Source organism: Lissotriton helveticus, chromosome 6 (assembly GCF_964261635.1).
Source record: "Lissotriton helveticus chromosome 6, aLisHel1.1, whole genome shotgun sequence".
In the NCBI taxonomy this organism is placed as follows: Eukaryota; Metazoa; Chordata; class Amphibia; order Caudata; family Salamandridae; genus Lissotriton; species Lissotriton helveticus.
In genome coordinates, this window is record NC_136067.1 from 2,114,321,840 (window position 1) to 2,114,347,912 (window position 26,073).

General features: G+C 46.6%; 1 protein-coding gene across 1 annotated transcript in view; it reads left to right on the top strand.

Moving 5' to 3' along the window:
- Positions 1–26,073, top strand: part of LOC144763075 (uncharacterized) — a 676,435-nt gene that overhangs the window by 507,531 nt on the left and 142,831 nt on the right. Inside the window, 1 exon segment of the mRNA XM_078648377.1 lies at positions 8,596–8,720. Within this exon segment, the coding sequence (XP_078504503.1) occupies positions 8,596–8,720 (125 nt within the window).

Sequence of the window (26,073 nt, forward strand, 5' to 3'; positions counted from 1 at the left end):
GGAGCATATCAGCACAGTAGTTTTGTTCAGTGCCAGTAACTACAGTGGCAGGGTGTACTTTTTGAGACCAAAAACAGTTTTTAGGTCTTGACTAGCCAATGCTTACGAAGCATTCGCTACAAAAAACCTAATGAGAATAGTATATGGGGCTTGGAATCCGCCCCGTCTTCTATTGGCTAGCTCCATAAATGGAGGCTAGCCATTGGAAGACGGGCCTGTCCGTCAACGCCGGACCAGATTCGGGGGCGTTCCCCAGAATTTTTGGCTTTTGGCGACGTCACGCTACGTCAGCCAAAAGCCCTCGGGAATGCCCCCGAATCTGGTAAGGCACTAGTGGCACCCCGAGCGCTCTGCCGCCTCCTACTATGGTGCAAACGCTGCCTCCCTGATTGCCGCCGCTGCCCGGGGCCGAGAATAACTTTAGGACCTCGCCGGGGCCGCGGAGAGCAAGAACGAAGGAGCTGCCCTCCCATTGGCTGAGGCGGTCGAGCCCCCTCAGTGCCGCCGCGCTACGAGTGGTTCTCGAGCCGCCGCGTCATCGCTGGAGCCGCGCTGCGATTGGCCACAGCTTTGCACCCATCGGAGGCTCGCCCTGAGAGCGGCGCATCCAGTGACTGCACAAAACACACTGCACTGCATCAGGACTGAGTACACTGCACACGAGCGCAACTGCAAGGAGGAAAAAGTAAGCATAAAATGCAGCCCATCCACTTTCTAAAGCTTCATGGTGCAACGCTGCCACCTAGGAAACTTGTATCTCTAAAAGCCCAGGAGAAGGGACTGCTCACAGGGTGCGGTGCACCTCTGCCGTAGCTTCGAGGGTCTACCGTACTGCTGTTGTCTTAAGATTTAATTTCAGGAAACTTCGCCGCCCACCTGCCTGAGCTAGAGACGGGCCGCCGCACTGCCCGCGGCGACCCGGAAGTGACTAGCCGGCCGGCCAATCCTAGTGCGGCTGGCCGGAAGTGCCCGCCCCCCCCCCTCCCCGGCAGCCCGGGGGAAGAAGGAAGACGGCAGCCCAGGAGAAGAAGTATGGCGGCCCACGCGGGGCTCCCGTGGCCTGGAGGGAGCCCCGGGAGAAGCGGAGGACGTTGCCGGTCTCCCATGCTGAAGAGGGAGACCGGAGATTGCCGCGTAAGTCGCATCTCTGTCTGGGGTATTTTAAAGGGCAGGGTGAACTGTTGGTGGAAAATGTACTTCTTTGTGGTTCGCTGCGGGAGACTGTTAGGCACCCGCTAATTATCATTTCTGAGGAACCTGTTTGCAGTGGTTGCTGTCGACATGCACGCTAGCATCTCTTGTCACCTCGGCAGTAAATAATAATAATTTAAACTCGGGCATTTCCTGCTCTGACGTGAAACAATGAAATCTGCCCCGGGTCAGTTCAACATAGTGTTGTCAAATTACAGGTAAAAGCTAGAATTCGTCTGTTCACACCTCATTCCTTTGATCTGTTTTGCAACTTTGTGACTGGGTTGCACGCTAGCAGTTTCTCTCTTCTTGCTCACACCAGGTTTAACATCTACACTGGGAGCTGGACTTTAAGTGGATGAAACAACTGGAGTCTCTCAAAGCGGCGTGGTCGATGTAATTAAGGGCGTGGCTTAAAAACACAAACTATAAATCTGTGCTTACCATAGTGTGATGCCCGACTGGTATTGTGCTGCAGTTGTCATTGCCTCCAGGTATATAATACAAGTAGCATTACACCCACAACAAGCCAGGACTGTTGGCTTTGTCAATGGTTATTACTTGCATAAGATAAATGAGCAACATGTATGGCTTCCTCGTATATAATATTGAAAATGCTCCCCTTACGAAATAATGAGACTATGAAAGAACTATATGGAGTCTCTGTGAAGTTACATCACAGGCAGTGATGGGTGGTTAATTAAGAAGCACATGCTTCAGGCATCTGTTGGTTACCTGCAGGTCCGAGCCAGCATCCCGCTAGGACTGATTCAACCATTCATCATTCTGAGTTTGATTGATTCAGAGCTTTTTACTTTGGCGGTATTAATGTTGGTAGAAGCTCTATATATAAAACTATATTGGGTCCTCTTTGGGAAGAAAAAGTATGAGCAGAGACTTACACTACGCATAAATGTACTTAAACGTTTTTTCTAAGGCACTAGCTTTGTTGTTAGACTTCCTTGTAGGGGGCATGCTACCTGGTTTTCTTAAGACACCCATGTGTAATTTGTGAATAAAGCTTTTGATTCTGGCTTTTAAGAGCACAGGCTGATTTGGCACTACAGCAGTTTAAAAATAGCTGAGGGATAGCTGTGGCGGATTACTTTCCGTAGCTAGCCAGTTCCACCAACAGTAATGGGAAGTGTTGTACTCTGTTGTACTGACAGAGGCAGCCCTCACTGGTTGTGCAGCTTTTTCATGGCTCTAGAGGGAGAGACGGTGGTAGAGTCCAGGGTATGACAGATTTAGCAATCCTCGTCCTCTTCATCACTCGATATAGCTGCCACCATGCTGCTTTAGTTTTCCCCTACACGTGTCACATAGGTCTTATGAGGGAGAATCCGATTTTGCTCATCTCACTGACGTGCCGTTACTCTGGAACAGCAGGTCTTTCAAATTGTTCAACTTGGTTACGCCCCTTCCCTTTTTGTCCAGCCCTCCACATGTATCACCAGTAGGTGATCAGACATTGGTAGAGCATGCCAGCATTCTAATCAGAAACGTTTGGGTGCTGTTTGCCAGTTGTGCGATCAAATTTGACCCAAGGCAGCACGGGGCGCAAGATGCTACTATCAATACTTCTTTGGGGGCCAGGTGCCTGCTTGTGCTGTGTGGGTGTGTGTGGAAGGCTCTGTGTGGGTGTGTGGGGGGCTTTGTGTGGCTGTGTGTGTGGGGGGCTCTGTGTGGCTTTGTGTGTGGGGGGCTCTGTGTGTGTGGGGGGGGGCTCTGTGTGTGTTTGTGTGTGTCATTTGCGAGAGATAAAGCTAGTGGCATTGTAAATGACAATGCCATTTATTTATGTTAAAAAAAACATAAATAAAAATAATTTTATTTATTTTATTTTTTTATTTATTTCACTTCTATAGCGCTACAGCTACCCAACAAAGGGTTTCCCGGCGCTGATGATTCAGTGCATTGAGAATGTCAAGAGCAATGTCAATAGCTCTAACTTTAACTAAGGCAAAACCATTGCATTGTAAATGCTTGTTTCTTTTACCAATGTTTGTTATAATGGTGAGGGCCGGCAGCGTCCACACCAAGAAAAACTGTGCCAAAACAATTCACACATTGACAACACTAAAAAGCTGACCACCAGTTTCAGACACTCTGGCTTTGTCAATGCTTGTTTATTTTTGTTTCGGATAATCTTACTGAAACTGGTTTCCCCGATTTTCCATTATGAATATTTTGGGAAATACTAGCATGCATCAACACATGTAACTAAATCATGCTGCTAAGAAATGGTACCTGAAATTTTACAGTAGTTTAGCGAAATGTTCTTTTCCTGCTTTCATTTTTTTGATGAACATTTTATTTTGAAAGCAAAGAATCGCCAATCTTGCTTTCAAGCTTCTGCAAATATTTGCATCAAATCAGGGAGCATTATAAATAGCCTAATATTGCTAAACTTTTGAAAATGTGTATACACATTTTTTTATACTGGAACCACTGTCAGTAGAGCAGTGCGAGCTTACAACATTTACTTAGAGCGCTCACCCTAATAATAAAGGCTTTCAAATAGTGAACCATAAATACAAGTTTAAACAGTATTAACACATGGACAAAAATATTACCTTAACTGCAGACATCGAGTGCCCTTCCCAGATCCATAATGTGGTACTGCAAACTGGCAGCCAAAGGGTTTGTGCTGCAGGGGGTTGGACCTACTTGTCCCAAGGACAAAATACACATGACAACTTGTTGCCCTTGACCCCAAACAATATGTCCTGGGAGTCGGGCTATAGGAATTCCACATCCCTGTACGTGCATTTGCAGGTGTAGTCACCCGCACTGGTACACGGCCATATGCAGCTCCGGCATTTGAAGCACGTAGCTGCTGCCCGCCGCGTTCTGTGGTGCCTCGTATGACCCTCTTCCAAGTAAGTTTATAGGCTAGGGCCATTGGTGTTGTTGGGACTGGCATGGGAGGGATTCCTGTGCCTTTTTTTGTATGTGGGATTTCTTTACCGGGCTAAGGCGCTTATTTGATTTGTTTAACGAGCTCCGTGGAGCCCGCCTTTTTATAGTACAAATAATGCTGGTGCTACGAGTGTAAAACGGAGGTTGGACAGAAGATCGGTAGGGCATTTGATTAATAATCTTCTGTCCAACCTCCTTTTTGCACCCGTATCACCAGCATTATTTGTACTGTAAAAAGGCGGGCTCCACGGAGCTCGTTAAAGAAATCATAAAAGAGCCTTATCACAATTTCATTGATCACTTGGCATTTATCTGCTGATTTGAATTGCCACCCTGAGGAATTCCATACCATATGATAAATTTTGCATGCTTAATGTGGTTGCATATATTATATTATATAATACACAATGGTTTTTTGTGTGTACTTGTGAGCCTGTTAAATAGTCTCTCTAAAAGGACTGCTCACTTCACAGAAACTGGGGAAGTTAATCTGACCCGTATAATCCGTCCTAACTCAAAAAATTTCCAGATCCATAGCTAAGTAAATAAAAAAAATTAAAACAGTGTTTTTGTTGTTTGTGGACTTACTTACTCAAATAGAATGTTTCAAACAGTAGTAAAGTAGTAGTCCGTTGGCTACCACAATTCTTGTTGTGCTGGTCTTTATAAAACGTTACTGACTTCTTTGGCAGGGTTATATTCTGTGTCCTACAATCTAGCAGTCTTCTGCAGTCAAGAACTATGTTAAAGGAGTTCATTAAGACAGGTTTGAAGATACATGTGTACTCTTAGCATCTGCAGAAAGTATCCGTGCCTTGCTGCATTTGCGGCTACAGCTTGTCTCTGGTCTGCTGTATTTGCAGCATTGGTGCATGGAGGCATGCGTGAGCTCTGTTATATGTGTGTTATTGGCATGTTTGTGCTCCGTTTAAATTTGCTACATTGATTAATATCCTCCACTTTATGCTTCAATATGCTTAATCTCCCGACCAAAGCGCGTAACGATTTTTTATTAAAAAGCGTATCTTTTTATTTCGTTACAAAAATGACTATAATACCTTCATTGCATCCCAATTAATTTAAGGAAGAAAACAGGAAGTACTTCCGAGATCGTGCTTACACCCCCCCCCCCCACACACACCCGCCCACCAGTAAAAAAAATAGCGGGGAACCACGGCCAACTGCCAATTAGGTCAAGGGAGCCACGGGTCAAAAAAGTTTGGGAACCACTGTATTAGGCTGTCAGTGCTGGCATCGCTATGGTCTTCCATGTGGAAGTTGAGATCTGCTATGCATATATAGTGTTCGGAGACAATGGCGAGTTGGGTGATGAAGCAAGGGATGGCTTTGCAAAACTCGGGGCGAGTTCCTGGAGAATGTGACAAAGTGTTCTTAATGAAGTAACCATTTAAATGTACAGAAAGTGACAAGGCATTTATTAGAAGGTTACCGCAAAGCCAATGTACCATAGGAAAGCACACCCTGTGGAACCATATAAAGGGCCAATGGGATGCCCAGACGTGGGTCCCGGGCTCACTGTGCAGTGGATTCAAGCTGACTGAAGAGGGGTGATTCCCTGAAACCGGTCCCCAGATGCTTGTTTCCGGTCCAGGGAGGACCTGACTTTGCAGTTCGAGCTGGACTTTTCCCATAAAGAGCAATGCCATTGGTTTGCATATGGCAGGGTCTAAACTGGTGTGACATGGTGAGCAAAAGAACAATGGTTGTAAACAAGATCCCTTGACTGGGGGTGAATGTTTGATTTATTCTGAATCCCGTCTAACATTTGTGCTTCCTTTGGTTACGTATATAAGCACCATACAAATTTTAAACCAGCAACAAAGTGCAAGAGACATTGTATCAATTTTATCAACTCTATGCCCGCATACTTAGATTGAGGTGGTCTGCGATGCCACTGCTGGTTGTGGTGACGGCATAACACATCCAGTGATGTGTCCTGTTTACAAAGCCTACTCATGGTCACTAAGCAGCTTGATAAAGCCCTTTTCCTGTCCCAGAGTCTACTATGATAAATTGTCATGACAAAGGCAGTAGCACTATACCACGCTCCTCTCCGACTGTGCTACCACCAAGTAACAAGGATAACAAACATAATACTACTGAACTGCATGGGCCCATTTGGTGACCGAAGAGCCACAGTGAGAATAATACAAAACTAAATCCTCAGTCCTTAAATGGACAGAAGGGGCAATGGATAGGTCAGTGTTTCACCATCCTGAAGACATCAATACTTGGATAGAGGCTATAAAAAAAACTGGTCACTTTGCTTTACTTGTTTATAAAAGGCTAACTGTTTATTCCATGTGATCAAGGCTTCAATCGAGCAGGATTTATAAAGCATGGCTAATCGCCCAATAGGTTAACCAGGTGCTTGCAGGTCCTGTAGGGTTATTCAAACAGCCAGCTCTTGTGGGCTGTTGGACTTGGCCTTTTTTGCAGTGTTATCCCCAAACTTTTTGCTTCTTACTCCTATTTTTTCCTAACCTGTTGTTAGTTATAGGACTCTGGGCACTTTACCACTGTTAATCAGTGCAAAAGTGCATATGCTTGCTGTGTAAATTGTTATTATGATTGGTTTTCCCTGATTGGCATATTTTGATTTACTGGTCAGTCCCTAGTAAAGTGCACTGGGTGTGCTCGGGCTGGTAAATCAAATACTACCAGTGGGCATGCAGCACTGATTGTGCCACCCACATGAGTAGCACATAAGAGATGTCTCAGGCCTGCCGTTGCATTGCCTGTGTGCAGTTTGCTAACTGCCATGTCGACTTGGTAAGTGCACCCACTTGCCCGGTCCTAACCTTCCCTTTTCTTACATATAGGACACTCTTATGGTAGGCCCAAAGTACCCCCCTTGGTAGGGCGCAGTGTATGTGAAAGGTAGGACATGTTCTGATGTGTGCAACATGTCCTGATAGTGAAATACTGCCAATTTAGTTTTTCACTATTGAAAGGCTACCTTGCCCCATAGGACAAAATGGTCGAATGCTCTGTAACATTTTACAAGCATATCTTCCCATAGGATAAGATGGAAAAATAACGTTTAGGCTCTCTGAACTTAGAATTTAATAACACATCTTTTACTAAAGATAGTTTTTAAATTGTTTATTGACTGTCTTTTTTTGGAGTGACTGGGGCTGCGGAAGTGCATTCTCTCAGACAGCCACCGGGTGGATTTATGTGTGTCCTGCCTTTCCTGAATGAGTCAGAGCTGGGCTGAATAGACCTGGCTGCATTCAGAGTAGGGGGAGGAGTTCTGACTAGCACATTAGTAAGCCCGGTCTGCATTTAGAGTGGTGGGAGAAGATTTCCCTTGCACCTGAATAGGGCCTGTCTACCTTACACAATGCTGTCTCCACCTCCTGCCGGGCAGCTGAACCAGAGAGGACAGAACTGGTTTGGACTATGCTCAAAGAGGTCAAATACATTTTGGGGTATAAGTATTAGACCTAAAACCCCTGAACTTTAGACTACTTTTTTTTTAACTTTATTTTTCAAATTTTCCAGAGTATCTCAGTAATTCATATACAACAATGTTGCAGTGTGTTCATTACCCAGGTACATCCATCTTTCCCAGCAATTGTCCAAATATAGCATGTCAAATTGAAATCATATAATAGGAATGTACAACATAAATCTCATAGTTCTCTCAGCGAGGTTCACAGTAGTCAGTTTGAAGCACTGTAGGGTCCGTATGTATGCAAAGTCCAAAGCATGCAGCCTATGCACATATAACCACAGGAATTCATGTGTTAATGCATTAGTCAGTACCTGATTCTACAGCACAATGCAACATGAGATACTCCTGTAGGGGCTCCCAAATATCCCTGGGCCTGGAAGCTATTGGCAGCAGTTCAACATACGTGGTACTTTGCTCCTAGCAATATATTAAATCTGCCATCCATTCCTTAAATTCGGGGCATGACCCTTACCCCACCTGCATGCCACTCTCCGTTAAGCTAGTAATAGAGATATAGCTATGAACCTCCTATGCAGCGTAGTTATCTGTGATGTCTATCCTAGCAACATGACCAGCAGATCCCTCTCCAAGACACATCCAGTCATATTGTCCTGCGCCGTTAGAACTTGCTCCCAGTATTCATATGTGGTTGGACACTCCCAAGCTAAATGTAGGAATCCTGCTTCTGACTGCCTGCACCTTTGGCATCTATCTGTATCAGCCAATTTGAACCGAAATGTTGTCACCAGTGTGTAATATAATCTATGCAGATATTTATAATGTATAATGAGAATTTTCCTAGCTTTAGCGCTGGTAAGTTCCAATTCTATTAAGGACTCGGAGGCAAGGATTATGCCTTGCTTTCTTCACTTTTTTTCCACAGCAGCAAGAAAAACATATAAAAACTACTTTTCCCATTAACACTTGGGAAAAAACAGGAAACTGAACCATAAGTCCTTTGTTAGTCTCTATACTCCTGCAGCACCCATCATGCTTTGCAGCTGCCTCCGATGCCTCTTTCTTCACGCGAAGCCCATGTTCCGGCAGTCTCACGCATCCTGTTTTGGACCATCATTCCCTGCAAGAAAACTCACCGTCAGACTCCGACCGTCTTGAGAATAACCAGGTACGTAGCATCGAATGCATACAGATCAATAGCATTTGCAACATCAAGAATGATGAACAGATTACTTACATTCCGTACGGGGAGGGTCCACTTCGAGGAAGTCATTGGGGGGGGATAATCCTCGCCTCCGAGTCCTTAATAGAATTGGAACTTACCAGCGCTAAAGCTAAGCAAATTCTCATTCTATGGGAGGACCAGAGGCTTCGGATTATGCCAGTTCAAAGCTTATCGACAACCAGCCGAGCCACTTCCGTTACTGGCTTAAAATAGAACCTCTTGAATGTGGAGTCCGCGGACGAATCTGCGGCCCTCATCAGGTCCTCCAACCGAGCCCCTAGGGCAAAAGCCTTCGAGGCCATAGCTCCTCTTGCTGAGTGAGATCCAAATTTCTTTGTATCAATCCCCGCCTCCTGCATCACCCAACGCACCCAACGCACCCATCTGGCGATTGTTGGGGAGGAAACAGCCTTGTTGGTCTTCGTAGGGCAATAAGAAGTTGCCTCTCACCCGAGGGCGAGTATCATCAGTCATCTCTTCATATGCACGGAGGCACTGCACTACACACAGCTTGGGGGAATCCAGGAAAGCCGGATATGAAATAACCCTCGTGAGAGTCTTAGTTCTCCTGCTCACTGTAAAGGACACCCCATCTGGGGAAAACACCCTGGCCGTAACATCAAGCGCTCGTACATCCGAGACCCGCCTGCAGGAAAGCAAACACAGTAGCATTGCTAACTTAGCAGTAAGCTCTTTGCGAGACAAAAACCTATTCGGTTGCCAGGAAAGAAACAAATTCAGAACCCTGTTCACGTCCCACAGGACGGAATACCGCGGCTCAGGTGGCAGCAAGAGGCGAATCCCCCTCAAAAGTCTGCAAACGAAAGGGTGCTCTCCAATCGGGGAATTTTCAAACAATTGGAGCCTCACCTACATACAACCACATCCATATAGAAGACCAACAAGATAGGGACTACTTATCATTAATATTCCCAGGAATTTGTCCAATAACATAAATCCTTAGGTCAAGATGCGTGCTCGTTATAAAATCACACAGGACCACATACAATTCACCCCAAAAAAGTGTGAAGAATAGAGAGAGTACCTCACGGTAGAACAACCCGAGGGGGTTCCCGGTTAGTAATTGCCGGTATACCCACTTCTCATCATTGGCCACTCTCTCTATGTGAAAAGACAAACGTGCACTAGAAAAGAATAATAGTGCGGACGTGAGACTAGTGGTGAAAAACACAAATAGTGACAGATGTATCAACACTGACACACACTTGTAGTGTACAGAAACAGATAAATAGACCCCTAACCAAACACAAAAAAATAATGTGTAGTAGGGTTTTGCTTGCTTTACCGTTTTATTCTGACGCAGCAAACCCCACTTGTTAAAAATGGTTACTTGTATACCATGTTGATTTATGTCCTCAAGCCGACATGTTTCATCGCTCCACGTTTTAGCGATTTCGTCAGGGCATAAGAGGGGTTAACTATTCTCAGTCTTTTCAGACAGATGTGGTCCTTGAGGGTGCTACGTCAGCCCGTACCAGCACCACTCATTAGTGTACCGTGTCAGTATGTGGGTATGTGTCCCAGATGTGACCGGAAATAGTCGCAGCCACTGTTGCTGAGTCCCTCCAGCGCTTCCGACGGTCCTCAAGCTGGACCGCAAAGGAACCCGCCAGCAACTCCATGCAGTTGATATGTAACGACTGCTCGAGGGCAGACCAGGCGCCGCCCGTGGAGAGCTCCCCAACCCGAACGACTGGCGACCGACTCTCTGGGGTGGAGCCAAATATCGCACGACCATTCCAGGCCTCCATGTGCGTCAGCCACCATCGCATCTCGTCCCTCACATCTTCCGACAGCGGAATCAGCTGAGAGTATGTCGGACCCTTCCTGAGATGATATGCCTTTAAGCGTTGCATGACCCGGTAGTGCAACGGGCCTGGGAAGATGGCCTGAATCGAGGATGACAACAGGCCTACTATCCTCGCCAGATGACACAGCGATATCAGCGGTTTCGCTAGAGTCTCGCGCAACTCGTGCCGAATTCTCGACATCTTCCTGGCGGGAAGACTTAACGAGGCTGAATCCGAGTCGATGCTGAACCCGAGAAAGGTTGCGCACTGGGTCGCGAGTAGGAGAGACTATTTCTCGTTGATAACGAATCCTAGACCCTGCAACAGGTCCACCCCGTACTGCAGCTGGGACGCTAGCCGTTTCGGACACTGGTTCATGAAGAGCATATCGTCCAAGTACACTATCATTCGGACACCGCGCGCCCGCAAAGCCTCCACCACCGGGCACAGCACCTTTGTGAAACACCACGGCGCTGAGGAGAGCCCGAAAGGCAGCGCGGTGAACTTGTAGACCTGTCCGTCCCACCTGAACTGGAGGAAACGACGGTGTGGAGGGAAGATCGGGATCGCCAAATAAGCGTCTTTTAAGTCGAGCCTGGCCATCCAGTCGGACAGCCGCAACACATCCCTCAGGAGGTGAATCCCCTCCATTTTGAAATGGCGGTAAACCAGCCACTCGTTGAACTCCTTCAGATTGATAACCCGACGGCGGCCTCCGTCGACCTTGTCGACTAAAAAGATATTGCTGAGGAAGCCGCCCGGATGCTCGCATGCGCAACACATCGCCCCTTTGTGAAGGAGGGCGGAAACCTCTTTGCGCACCAACTCTGCATCGCGCTGAGAGAACGTAATGGGGCGAGGACGCTGGGGCTTCTGCGGACGGCCATGGAACATGGAACTCCAGCTGGAAGCCCTGAACCGTCTGTAGTACCCAGGCGTCGTTGGTAAGGGAAAGCCATGCGGGGAAAAACTGCACCAGGCGCTCCCCTACCCGCAAACGCGCAGAGGGAAGCACACTCACCTCGTCCACCCTGTTGTTGACCTCGGTGTCCCCCACGGCCTCGAAACTTCTGACCTCTCGTGGGGTAGAAATGATTGAAACTGGAGTTATCTTGACCTTGCCCATGTCCGGAGCCTTGACCTCTGTCTGAGAGACTGCCTCGAACGAACGAGCGCCCCTGCCTCGTCCGGCCCTCTCAAAAACCTGAGGGGCAAAAATTTTCTTAATATTGGACTGGGCCCGGTCCAGAGACGTGAAGGTAGCTACAAATTTACCGAGCTCCTTAATAAAGGGATCCCCGAATAAACCTCCCTGTGCCACCGCGCCAGCCTCCGAAGAGGCGAGGTCACCCAATTTAGGTTCAATTTTAATTAACAGTGACCTCCTTCTCTCTGTGGAGAGGGAACAGTTGGCATTGCCTAGGAATATAATGGCGCGCTGCGCCCAGTTAGACAAGACCTCTGGAGAAATTAGGTCCCCGATACCTTGGCCTCCTTTGCCATGTCAAGTATTTTGGTCATGGGGCCCACTGCGTCTAGAAGCTTGTCCTGGCAAGTACGCCAGGACCTATCTATACCCTTCTGGGGATCTTTAACAAACTTAGCTAGGAAAGTGGCCATTTTTGGGTCAATGTCGGGGGTCATCGCTACCTTCCCTTCCAGGGAGGGGCGGGGGCACTCCGCCCTAAGGCGGCTACTCGCGTCCTTGTCCACCGGTCTCCGCAGACGGTTCGCCACATAGAGGGCCACCTTATCCCCTGGGACCCATTCTGAGGACAGGGGATGGAAAATGTCATCCGGGTCCAACATGTCCGAAGGACCCGCAGAGGCGGACGGTTGGGATGGAAGCCATGACCTAGAAGAGCAGGCCTCTTCCTCCGAGTCCGGGGAGTCGTCATCCTGCTGTGGCTCCGGGGACATAGTGCGAGGAGTAGGAGGTGGGACTTCCCCAGGGAGGGCGGGAGAGGGTAGAGGTTCGTCAGTCGCCCTAAAGGCGTGCCTAACCCTATCAAAGGCCACCAGGTCAATCCCCTCAGTACGTGGTTTCCTAGGTGGGGAGGAATCACTGAGGTGGAAGGATCTGGTGCCGGGACAGGCGCTGGAATGAGGTCCGCGATCTTTGCATACGCCTCCTCCAAACGCACCGAAAGGCGTTGCTCCAGGGGTGCTATCGCCTGGTCTACCGCCTTGTAGATGATATCATCCCCTCGCGCCGCACACCAGTGCTTGTTTCGACCCCTCAGGGTGTTCGTCCACACAATGCAACCCACACTGGGCGTCACAGAAAATATGGGGAAAACCTAAATTACGACCCCGTAGGGTGTCAACACCGGGTGGCCAGAGTCAGTGTCTTAACCTGCGCAAACGCTGTAAAAACGCTTTTAAAACGCGAATTCCAGCACACTTACAAGCAGCGAGAACACTGCCCCCTTGCGGCGCCAGAGGCGCACCTCACTCTACGTGGCCAAAAATCGCGTTAGGATCGCAAATGCGTTCCCCCGATTACCAGGGGAACCTGTAGGGGTTTAAAACCATCAGCGCTAAGCAAAAAATGACAAACTCTACCCACAGACACCCCCAAAACACAGGAGAGACTGGAAAAAGCACTTAACTTGCTGCTGAGCAGCGAAGAAAGAGGAAGAGGAGGCAGCTGCAAAGCATGATGGGTGCTGCAGGAGTATAGAGACTAACGAAGGACTTATGGTTCAGTTTCCTGTTTTTTCCCAAGTGTTCATGGGAAAAGTAGTTTTTATATGTTTTTCTTGCTGCTGTGGAAATAAAGTGAAGAAAGCAAGGCATAATCCCAAGCCTCCGGTCCTGCCATAGAATTCGCAGCCTACAGCTGGCCTATATTTGTGCTGTTTGCACACAACAGTATTGCCATTGTTCATCAGTAATTTCTTCCCCTAAATCTCCATCCCAATGTGTACAGGTCCTACTAACTATCCCTGCTCTATGTGCGCGGATGCTGCTGTATAACCCTGACACAAGGTGTTTCCTTCTGTGGACCCCAACATTTGGTGTAGCGGGAGTAGGCAAACAGGTTCTTGAGGGAAATCAGGATGGATAGACCGCATCCCCTGTCTAAGTCGTATATAAAGGAATATATCCAAGGGCGGAGATCTCCCCAGGTGGCTATATTGCGCGTTTACACAGTCCCTAAACATCCTTTTTCCTGTAACAACGATAAAGCAGGATGATACCACAGCAGGAGTCGTGGGGAGTAAAGGATAGGTAACTCTAGTAGTTTAGTTATCCGGTGCCAAGCATCCACCGTACTGGTGATAGTAGTGGGCAGCGTCGCCCACGTGGTGACAGGTCTGTGTATAACTTTAGACTACTTCTAGAAGCAAGAGGAACCTTTGCTAAGGAGAAGAGCTGGAGAAACTGAGGGGGAAGTACTGCCCTTACTGTGTGTCTGTGGTTGGCCTGCAGATACTGTTTTCTGCCAAGGAAAGGAGAAGGAATTTGCTGTGTGCTGTATCCGTTGCTTGAGGAAAATCTCCAAGGGCTTGAGTAGAGCTTGCCTCCTGTTTTGAAGTCTTAGGAACACAAAGACTTCCCCCCCAGCTCCCTTGAACTTCCTTGCTGGGAGTTCTGACCTGCCAAGGGGTGCCTGTGAGTCTTGGGCCTCTGGACGTTGTTTCTGCTGTTGAGAGCTGGAAAAGCAGCACAACGACAAGGAAATCGATGCATTGCTCTTGTTGTGACAGTTTTTCCAACGCAACACCGTGGTGCAAGAAGAGTCTCCCCTCATTGCCACGCTGCTGCCGAAACCAACATGGAAAACCGGGCCTTATGGGCCTGCCGGCGCAGGGCACGCCTTAAATCCCCGAGTTCACATGCCTTGTCGGACAGAGACACGAGACACTCTGTTGGGCGTAGAACACCAGGTTTATTAGCTGTAGCTAAGCGCAGTTGTCCCAGAAGTACAATGGATATTCTCAGGAGACTGCCACTTTAGTCCGTGGTGCACAATCTTTTATAGCACACATATTTACAATGTATACTCCCAATACATACAAAGCAAGCCAATAGGAAAAGTTGGAAAACAAGTTATCGAGTGTCTCAAATACGCCCTTCTTTCAAACCCTGTGTTCACACCTTCTCACAAATTAACCAGGGCTAGTGCCTACAATCCAATTTGCAGGTGGCAGGACGTACTTGTGTGCCTCAAAGGATAGTTGTGTAACAAGAGAATACAAGGAGAGAATAGCGAAGGCCAGTCGGATAAGATAATGTAAGGAAAGAATAGGGGAAGCCAAATAGTCAGTCGAGACAGGGATCAATCAACCCAGACATGGATTAGTGAACTCGGCCAGACCCTGACATCGGTTTCGTAAACAAGGGCAGGGGTTACTTTTTAACAAAAGAGACACGTAGCAGCTGGGAAAAGCAAAAACACTCCGTTCGCCGTGCTGCCTGAGTGAGGACAACACAAAATGGCGACGAGACACAAAATGGCGGCCAAATACGAGACGAAGTCGGGAACCGAAGAACCTCAGACCCTCCTTTTGCCATTACTCAGGCAAAACACAAAGGACTGAAGTTAATCTGAGTCGATTTCAATGGCCATGAGGTCGTCGAGCTGTTGCTGCAACATCATTTTAATGATTTCTGAGACACAGGCCTTGGGACATCACATGGTGTCACAAAAACCGCAGATGGCAGGGCCACACTGTAAACAAAGACACCAAGAGAAAATGATAGCCAAAACCATTCCAAGGAAGGTTAGTACCTTCCATCCCCAAGTGGACAGTAGTCCCCAAAACCATCCTATCACCATCCTATCACAGTCCAATCTCCTGTGTCCTGGTGTATAGACTCGGACATTATATGCAATTTAGAGATGGCTTGGTATACCGTAGGGGCATTGCCAGGAATATAAATGCAGCAACTAGACCCGATCAATTTACAGACTCCTCCACGATCTGCAAGAACAATGTCTAGAACCATCCGGTTCTGCAAAGTCATAAGGCGGTCCCCCTGAAGTTCGGCTGTTAGATTACTCAAGGCTCCAGAAGTCACATTTATGGTAGCCTCAACAGCGCGAACTAACTGTCTGATGTCTCTGCTGTTGGCCATTGGGCCGCAGAAAAGAAGTAACCCTTTTGTGGTAAATAAATAAATAATACCTCTATTTTTGAATGCATAAATGAATAACAGATAGCTCAATAAATAAGAGTCAAGATTCGAGGTAGTAGGAGTTTTTGCAGGTTTAATACAGCATAAGGACAGGAACAGGACAACCTGCACAGGAATAGGAAGGCAAGCGCTGCCGGGGGCAGGATCGGGAATGACTAGCAACTTTTAATAACAGTGCACAAGTATATATACATTAGAACAATTACATAGCACTTCATTGCAACAGGCGTAGCAGTGGGTGGAGCAATAGGCATGACGCGTAGCAGTCGCGAAAGATAAGGGTGAAAAGAGGGTGTAACAGGGGGTATACATGGACATGTGATGCAAACGTAACAGAATATGTCATGAATGGGGCGGAACCCATGGAGGGGGCTACCTAAGGAGCCGGGACCTCTAACCTGATGGTGCGCGCAAACTAGCAATGACGTGTTACTAGGAGAAGCTGGGGGCTATGACCTCTGTGCTAGGAGCAGAGACTGAAGTCTGGAGAGTCAGGGCGACATGTGCCTAAACAGTATCTAGTATCTGATGTTTAGAGAACATGTTGATAGAATCCAAAAGTTATCGGGGTAAAGGCTAACAGACTCTAGACTGGAGCATGCATTATTCTACATGTAGTGCGTGATGAAGAATATTAAATGACCATTAATACAGTATTTCTCTTACATGGAGCCGTAAAGGCTAGACAATGACGGAAACTATTGATGCGATTCAGTAGCTCTAGGAATGCAGAGAAAGAGGGCTGGACTGATAACTGGAACCATAACATACTCTTGGCAGACTCAGAGGCAGAGCCAGGCTGAACCGGGCACTGTGAGTGAAGGGTCGAGGATACAGGTGGGGGCTGTATCGCTCCTCAGCGAGGGCTTCAGGAGACAGGAGCTGAATCCGGTGTCCGGGCCCTTTTGAGGCCTAGAAACGAGGACTTTATAATGAAATAACGTGCACACTGTGAAACGTGGCAACGTAGCTTTACATAGGCCTAATACTCGTATTATTCACGAGAACGGGAAGCTGACATACTAGAGGTGGACACAACTCTAATTGCGTCTTTAATCAAACATGGGGAATACATATGCATATTAATCATGCACACATAACATATGATGGAGGACGCGTAGGGACACAGAACATGGCAAAATTTACTTTTCCACATTCCCTCCTTGTCACTACGTTTCCATCAGGAAACATCAATATTCATGATACCATCTATCATTTCATACAGTATCATTTGCTCGTCTCGAATTTTCTTGGAACGGGATTTAGAACGGGGCTTGGGACTAGGAATACAAGAGGTAGCACAAATGCCGCAAATCGCAGGGCCACATTGTATACAGAGGCAGCAACTGAATATGATCGCTACTGCAATACCTAGAAAGGACAAGACTTTCCATCCCCAGGCGGAAATTATATTCCAGAACCAACCGGACCATGTCCAGGTGCCTGGATCTTGGTGTAACAGATGGGCAATTTTATGAAGTCTGGTTATAGCTGAATAAACAGACGGCGCGTTATTTGGAATGAAAATGCAGCAACTAGATCCGATGACTCTACATGCCCCGCCCCTATCGGCCAGTATGACGTCAAGGACGAGACGATTTTGCAAAACTACAAATCTCATAGCAGATTGCTCTTCGGTTAAGTTACCTAGAGCAGAGGCAGTCTCATTTACTACAGCTTCAAGGGTTCTGGTTAACCTACGGATTAACTTACTATTCTGGATTGGTCCTATAAAGAAGAAGAAACCTCTATTGAAATCTGTATACTGTTCTAGAGCAGTTTCAGTATAATCGACAATTGGGGACTCGATCTCCCTTCTATGTCTAATGTGTACTAGATGTGTGTTTCTATGGTAATCAGATGGGGCTAAGAAAACAGGTGGCAGTAGGAAGGCAATGTAACAGGTTCCCTCCCAATCGAGGGGCAGGCGAACATATGCGGTTTGACCACAAATAAAATATGAATGACGTGAAGCTTTGAAAATAGATTTGCCACTGTCACTATAACTGACAATAGTAGTACAATCACTATGTCCTACATGTACGGAACCATTATTTCGGACACATAATTCGCCTTTGACTGGTAGTACTGAAATAGCAGGTAAGTCTGGAGTAGTATCAGACTGAACATTCAGGACCATGAAATTCGAAGAATAGTTACCTAAATTATACACTTCATTTTCTAGATCTAACCCGGTTCTGTGGGGGAGACCTTGCTTGTCTGGAAAACATGTACTGTTAAGAAAAGACATATCCGTTGAGGATGACGTTAACGTGGACCATGCTCCACACGAACCATTATGTGAAAAAGGATAAGGAAAGAGTGGCAGAACTCCCTTCGGTGTCTGGAAAGGGGGGAGTCGACCACATACCCAACAATTAGTGGCATTGCTGGTCTGGTGTGAATAATGTAACATGCGGATAAAAGAATTATTACGCATAGCGAGGCGGTAAGAGAGTTCATGAGGAGGCAGATCACTAAACGTGTGCTCTGCTGTAACATTAGAAGACGTATTTACATGAGAAACTGGAAAATACAAGTAAAATGCATAACTGGTGCAGGAAATCATAATGCTGAGAAATTAAACGAAACTTAGAAAAACGATACATCGGATTGAGTTTTGACTAACTCTCTCACTATGGGGGTCTATTTTATACATGTCAGAAACAGTCTAACCGTTTCACCTAGGGGAGGACTTAGACAATCAAACTGGCTGACTTATTTTACTAGACCGGAGTTTCAACTTATACTCCTGCTGCGGAGTTTTTTCTAACGGGGAGGGTGCAGTATCATTGTTCTTTGCGGGACAGTCCTTAAGAATAGTACTTTGGCAGTCCTTTAAATCCTCGGAAATGTTCTTCGAAACTGGTTTCAATCCATAAAATTTCTTTATGTGCGAAAGATGCACCCAGCCTTTGCGTCCTTCCAACTTCACGGCTGTACGGGTGGCCAGGAGGACCTGTCGGGGCTCCTTCCAGCGAGGTTCCAGCGGACTTGAGCGATCGAAATTTCGCACTAGGACCATGGATCCGGGAACGATTTCATGCGGTGCCACCTCGGTATTGTCTGGAAATGCGGCGGCAACCTGTGAACGACAAGAGTTGAGGGCAGACATCAAGGAAGCTAGGTAATCTGTCAGCATATTACTTGAAACATCGGTAATACTTCGGGGTCTAGGTGTACCCCACATGTTAGGGGGGCGGCCGAAAACGACCTCATACGGGGACAGACCTGATCTGGAATGTGCGACCATGCGCATATAGAACAAAGCAACTGGCAGAGCCACTAGCCAGTCCACACCTTTCTCTTTACATACTTTGGCGATGCGGATTTTCAGGGTCTGATTATGTCTCTCTACGAGACCTGCTGCTTCAGGGTGGCGTACACAATGGAACTTCCACTGGTACCCTAACAAAAGGGAAACGTGTTTCATGAGCTCAGATGAGAATGGCTGGCCGTTATCAGAATATACGACTCTAGGGAGTCCATAACGGGGGAAGAACTCACGAACCAACTGCTTGGCAGTGGTCGCGGCTGTGTAATCTGGGACTGGATATGCTTCTGTCCACCTGGACAAAGCGCATACAACTACAAGAACATACTTGAAACCTCGACATCGCTCCATCTGAATATAATCCATCTGGAGGACTTCAAAAGGGTGGTCAGGAGGCTGGAATCCCCCTTGTTCCACCGGGACACTTTTACCTGGATTAAACTGGCAACATATCATACAGGTACGGACTTTCTGCTTGGCTGCAGCTCGTAAATGCTTGTTGAACCAAATGTTCTGGATACTGTCTAACATAGCTTTTTCCCCTAAATGTGCTGGACTATGTGCGGTATTAATAATGACTTGGACCATAGAGTCGGGGAGAAACCATGTGGCTTTTCCCTTCGTCACCCATCCCTGATCTGTCTGGACCCCTCCTTGTTCGGACCATTTCTTGATTTCTTCAGGAGTAGCATGTAACTGGATATCTATGACATCTCGAGTAGGGTCCTTAACTGTCATACATGTAGTCGGATCTGGAGTGTGTGTCATGTTAACTGGAATGTCTGGAGTCTGTGCTGTAAGCTTGGCTGTGCGATCTGCTAGATCGTTACCTTGAGAAATAATGTCAGTAACTTTCGTATGTGCTTTGCATTTCATGATAGCAATGGATGTCGGTAAATGTATGGCATCTAACAGAGTTTGAATAAGGAGACCATGCTGAATCTTGGTTCCATGAGAAGTCATGAAACCTCTCTCCTGCCAGAGCACTCCGAAGTCGTGTACGACTCCAAATGCGTAGCGTGAATCTGTGTAAACATTAACTTTCAGGTTCTTGGCGTATATGCAGGCTTGAGTCAGAGCAACTAGCTCTGCTGCTTGAGCAGACAGGGTGTCAATACGGTGTGTCTCAATAACTTCGGTGTCAGTAGTCACTGCATACGCGGCGACTAGTTCTCCTGTACTAGTTCTCATGCATGAACCATCCACATAAAGTGTCAGGTCAGGGTCTGGTAACGGAATATCGGTCAGATCTTGTCTTGGTTTCGTCATGATGTTAACTACTTCCACACAATCGTGTGTGGCAGGATTTGGATTAGCTGATGGTAACAGTGTAGCAGGATTTAGGATGTTGCAGCGTCTGATTTCTATGTGTGGCTGGAACAGTGTCAATTCATAACCTGTTAAACGTGCAATTGTCAAGTGCTGAGTTTGTGTTCGGTTTAAAAGAACTTCCACAGAGTGTGGAACTTGTACTGTCAGGGAGTGTCCTAATACTATGGAATCACTTTGTCTGATAGCTAGTGCTGTGGCTGCAACTGACTTGAGGCACGCAGGCAGAGCCTGGGCTACTGGATCTAATGTGCTCGAAAAATAAGCACATGGCTTGTATTGTCCTGCTTGATCTTGTGTGAGAACAGATAATGCTGTACCTTCACGTTCAGTAACGAAAAGTGTAAAAGGCTTACTGTAGTTCGGTGTAGCTAGAACTGGAGCTTGGCATAAAGCTTTCTTTAACTCATTGAAGCTAAGTGTATGTTCAGATGTCCAAGGGAGAACAGTCGGTGCGGCTGCCTCCTGTGTCGTTAACTGTATCAGTGGCTTGGCTAGAAATGCATACTGAGGAATCCATTGTCTACAATAAGAAGTGAGGCCGATAAAAGCACGTACCTCCTTCTGGGTCTTGGGCTGAGGAAGACTCGCTATTAACTGGATACGGTCTGGTGTCAACTGCCTACCCCTCTTGGACAGTAAGTGTCCTAAGTAGACCACTTGCTGGACACAGAATTGAAGCTTCGAAGGGGACACCTTGTGCCCCATCTCGGCTAGGAAATACAGAACCGTCAGTGACGCTCGCTCGCAGTCACGTTCAGAACGGGCTGTGATCAATAGATCATCGACATATTGGAGCAGGGCAGTGTCAGTTGGCATGTGAACATTATCAAGTTGTCTCTTCAGTGCTTGACTATAAATACTAGGACTTTCTGTGAAACCTTGAGGAGCGCGTGTGAACATATAGCTCCTTCCATTTAAACAAAATCCGAAAAGAAACTGGCTGTCTGGATGAATGGGAACACTGAAAAATGCGTTCTTGAGGTCGATTACTGTGAAAAATGTGGCTTCAGAATCAATGGCTGTCAATAGTGATGAAATGTCTGGGACAACTGGGTACTGAGGAATAATACATTTATTAAGTTCTCGTAGGTCAATCACTAATCGATATACTGGGGGTGCATTTGGATCTGTACGTTTCATGACTGGAATGATCGGAGAATTGCATACATTGGAGTCAGTTTCTACAACTACTCCTTGAGCGATGAGCTCGTCAATAATTTTGGATAAGGCTGCTACAGCCTCAGGTGGCAATCTGTACTGTCTGATTCGTGGTAACACTACACCTGGCTTGAGAGTCACACGATGGGGTGTGATTTGCATGTAACCTACATCAGTTGGACCTTGCGCCCATAAATGCTGTGGAACATAGGACAATCTGGGATCAAAATCTCGTAATACATAGTGACCCTTAAAGTCACGTAGGAACAATCGTATTCCCTCTGGGGAACAGCATATAACTGCACCTAACTCTTTCAGTGTTTTAATGCCTAATAGATTTTCTGGACATGACTTAGTAAGTAACAGATCAGTAGTACGGGACAATGGACCTACTTCTAGAGTAACTGGCTTTGATATTAAATTTACGATAGGCTTTCCTGAAAATCCAAGGGAAACATTTCTTGAGCCTGAGAGCGGAGCCCCTGGAACTTCGGCGTGACTAATTGTGGTCCTACTTGCCCCTGTATCAATCAAAAACTTTCTGTCTTTCCCTAATACTTGACTGTGAACATAGGGACCTTCTTGATCTACAGGTATCTCGATGAGAGGCAAGCCTACCTCCCTCTCTAGGCTGTTTCATGAATATGGCTGATACTCTGGATACTCTGACTGTGCATACTGGTACATCTGCTGTGTAACATGCTGTGTTGCAGCAATAGGCTGCGGTACTGTAACTGTCTGTGGTGCATTCTGTGGCTGAGGAGTCTGTGAAACTTGTTCTTGTCTAGGTGGACGTGGTCTTTCTTTAGTCTTACCGGTAGCTATGTTGTGTTTCAGAACTGCACACTTGTTTATAAAATGACCTGGCTGTTTACAATAATTGCAGTTCCCTTTAACGGGAGCTGCAGGATGACTGGCTTGATTCGGACCCCTCTTCTGGCTGTCTTGAGGAACAGATTGTGCAACTAGTACTTTCATTTTTGTGTCTTTCATACGTTTTCTCTCGTGATCTTGCTCTTCTCTTATTCTATTCTGGTGGTATTGGAGCATCTGTAACATCTGGGACGGGGTATTAGCTTGCCAGGTACTTTCGACTTTCAAAACTCGATTTTTAATTGGTGGACTTGAATTCTCGACTAATTTAGTAACAAAAAGGTGAGGGTATGACACACTACTTGTCTTGAGGCCACTGTTGATGCTAAAGCATTTCTCAAATCTAGAATAAAAATCACTAATGTCTCCGTCTTGTTTCTGTTTACAGGCTGAGATTGCATCCCAGTCTTCCTTTTTAGTTGTTAGTAATCTGGGTAAAACTTGAATCAATAATTCAGGTAATTCTTTACATTTTGCTCCAAGACCGGTACCTGGTACTCGTGCCTTATCTTCAGCTTCTAGAACTGCCCAATCGATCTTTTTCTCTCCCACCTCCCATTCTTTTTCCTTGAGCTTTTCATATACCCCTGCGGGCAACAGAACCTTTAACATTTTAATTATATCTGGATACGTGTATTCTCCCATACGGAGCATGTCTTTTAATTCTCTATGGAACCCTGCTGGATCTTTATCATGACAGGGAATTAATTTTTTCATCTCTAAGAGTTCCATCTTTGTAATCGGGGTGTAAACAAACACTCGTTCTAGTTCGCCACCCGTTCCTCTAACTGGGTGGACTTCTCGTAACGGATTCTGTCTCTCCATGTAAAATGGTTTACTTTCTGGGGGTGAGACATGAACAAAATGCGGGTTCAGGAACGTTCTATATTTGTGGAGCTGTTCTAGAATGACACTAATTAAATCGGTACCTAGACCTTTCCATCTATACTGGAGTAACTCGTTCAGGATATCATGTAACGGGCCTGGATCAGAGTGCTGACCCTCATACAGAGTAATGAGGTGCTGGATCATATACATACCCACCAGTCGCTGCTCGGCTGGGGGCAGTTTCAGAAACATTTGTGCCACTATTTCATCTGGAAAAGTGGTAGAATCAGTAATCCATCGGACTGCTGATCGGGCTAGTTCCTGTTCATGCATGGTACTTAACTCACTGTAGCCGATTCGTGATTTCAGAATGTGATCGGTAGCTTGAAATACTTGTTCTAGAGAACCTTGTTCTGGTGCTGGATGATGGAAAGTTGACTTGTGTTCTAGGCGTAAATGGCGATCTGGAAATCTAGATTTTCCTACATACGCTATTCTGGCGGGATTCTCGTCGTCTAACTCTTCAGGATCAGAGTTACTTTCTTTCTCGCTTACTTGTGCTGCTTTACGTTGTTCGTGTAACCTTATTATTTCTTTACGGATTTTCTTGTACATACTCTCCATACCACTGATGGTCTTGTGCTTACCCTCGGCTATATTATCACTCCACTTTGTCAGGATTTTCATTTCAGCCGGATCTTTGGACGGGTAATCTTGTTCTCTTATTAGGCAATTGATAAGAAACTTTAATATCATAAGCTGGATCTCAGCTTTCCTTTGAGACATGGCTTCGCCAATGCTTTCTGGATCATCCCCTGTACGGATGAAACGATATATTCTGTCTAGATCTTCTTTCATATTCGGTAGGGTGACTAGATACTCGGCCACCTTTCTTACGCGTAATGAATATAAAACCATATTATCCTCGCCTGGGACTGGATCATAGCCGCATTCGGTAAGGGCTTTCCTTATTTCTGCAACAGACTGATATCTGGGCGTACGCTGTGACGCTTGCGCATGTAATTCGACTGATGTTAAACGCTTGTGTGGCGGCGGGGTTCCTGGAGGACCTCCCCCCGCGGCTCCTAAACTAGAATCGTCGACTGATACTCTTCGTACTAGTGTGGCGGGAAATTGAAATGCGGGCTGAACTTGTGTGGCGGGCTGGACCTGGGGGACCGTAACAGGTACTCCGGTGTCTGGAGGAACGGGAAGTGCCTGATTTACAGGGACTGGCGGGGCGGGAACAGGATTTGCATATTCTGGGACTGTGTCGTCCAAATAGGACGAAATGAAAATATCAGCTGCGGTCGGTTTGTGACGTAGCTTGGTCGGAACTAATGGTGGCGGATAATTACTGGATGCCTCTGGGGTCGCTTTTGGCAAGCCCTCGGCAAGAAGAGGGTACATACCCTTAATAAGGGCATTCCTCTGTCTGTCTGATTGTTCAGTTTTGACTCGTTCACCTATCTCGATTAATTCTTTTTCTTGGGCTCGTTCTAGGGATTCTCTACTTAATTCTGATTTTCTGATTTCTTTTTCGGTTCTTTTATGAGATTCTTTGCGCCATAACTCGATGGCATCTTTCTGTGACTGTCTGGCTTTCTTTTTCCATAATGCCTCTTCTACTCTCATGATGCACTCGGCATCCCACGTACCTGATACGGGCCATCTATACTTTTCTTCCAACTCTTTGGTATACTCTACCCATAGATCTAGATATAATATGGCGCTTATGCCATGCTTCTGATACATGAAATGACCTGGACTGTCCCTAGGCGGGACGGGAACTGCTGCTTCCAGCAGACCCTTTCTAGTTTTTAACTGACGTAACTTAGAAAACAAGGGCATGACTGAACTGAAACTGAGACACAATACGTAATTTACACAATAAACACGATAATTACTTCACACTCATACCACGACATTAAAATACATGAAGAACATTTAGAATAACAGTTCGAGCAGAATACTACCTGGAATACAGAACACAGAATACATGAATTTTCTCGAGAACAGAACTGACTAGAACAGAAACTAGATGCACTGCTGAAACAGTACGAAACTTACCGGTCTCATAAAGAGACACGTCAGGACCCGCATCCACCGAAGTGGACACTTCGTTTGTGGGTCTGTGTACCACCAACCCACGGACCAGAGTCAATTAGATTGACCCTGTCTAGATACTACCCCAGTAACGGTACTCACCGGGCAGCAAGAACGGAAGGCCTCTGACTGGACCGGACTGCTATGACGACGGACGACGAACTTCGGACTTCAGTTACGGGTGGACCTCCGGATACCTCGGACCTTGGACTCTCGGCTTGGGCTCTGGTCGGGACTCGCCGCGTTCCTCCACCGCCTCGTCTGGATGCTGGACCGCCTCCTCCGTCTCCTCCGTGGGCCTGAGGGATACTTGAAGCAGAAATATCTGCCGGTGCACGGTATGGTTCCGTCACGGCTGCAGAGGGTCAGGGGGCCGGCGTGGCTTCACCGGCGCGTGGGGAAAGGGCAAGTCCCTATTCGGGCGCCATTATGTGGTAAATAAATAAATAATACCTCTATTTTTGAATGCATAAATGAATAACAGATAGCTCAATAAATAAGAGTCAAGATTCGAGGTAGTAGGAGTTTTTGCAGGTTTAATACAGCATAAGGACAGGAACAGGACAACCTGCACAGGAATAGGAAGGCCAGCGCTGCCGGGGGCAGGATCGGGAATGACTAGCAACTTTTAATAACAGTGCACAAGTATATATACATTAGAACAATTACATAGCACTTCATTGCAACAGGCGTAGCAGTGGGTGGAGCAATAGGCATGACGCGTAGCAGTCGCGAAAGATAAGGGTGAAAAGAGGGTGTAACAGGGCGT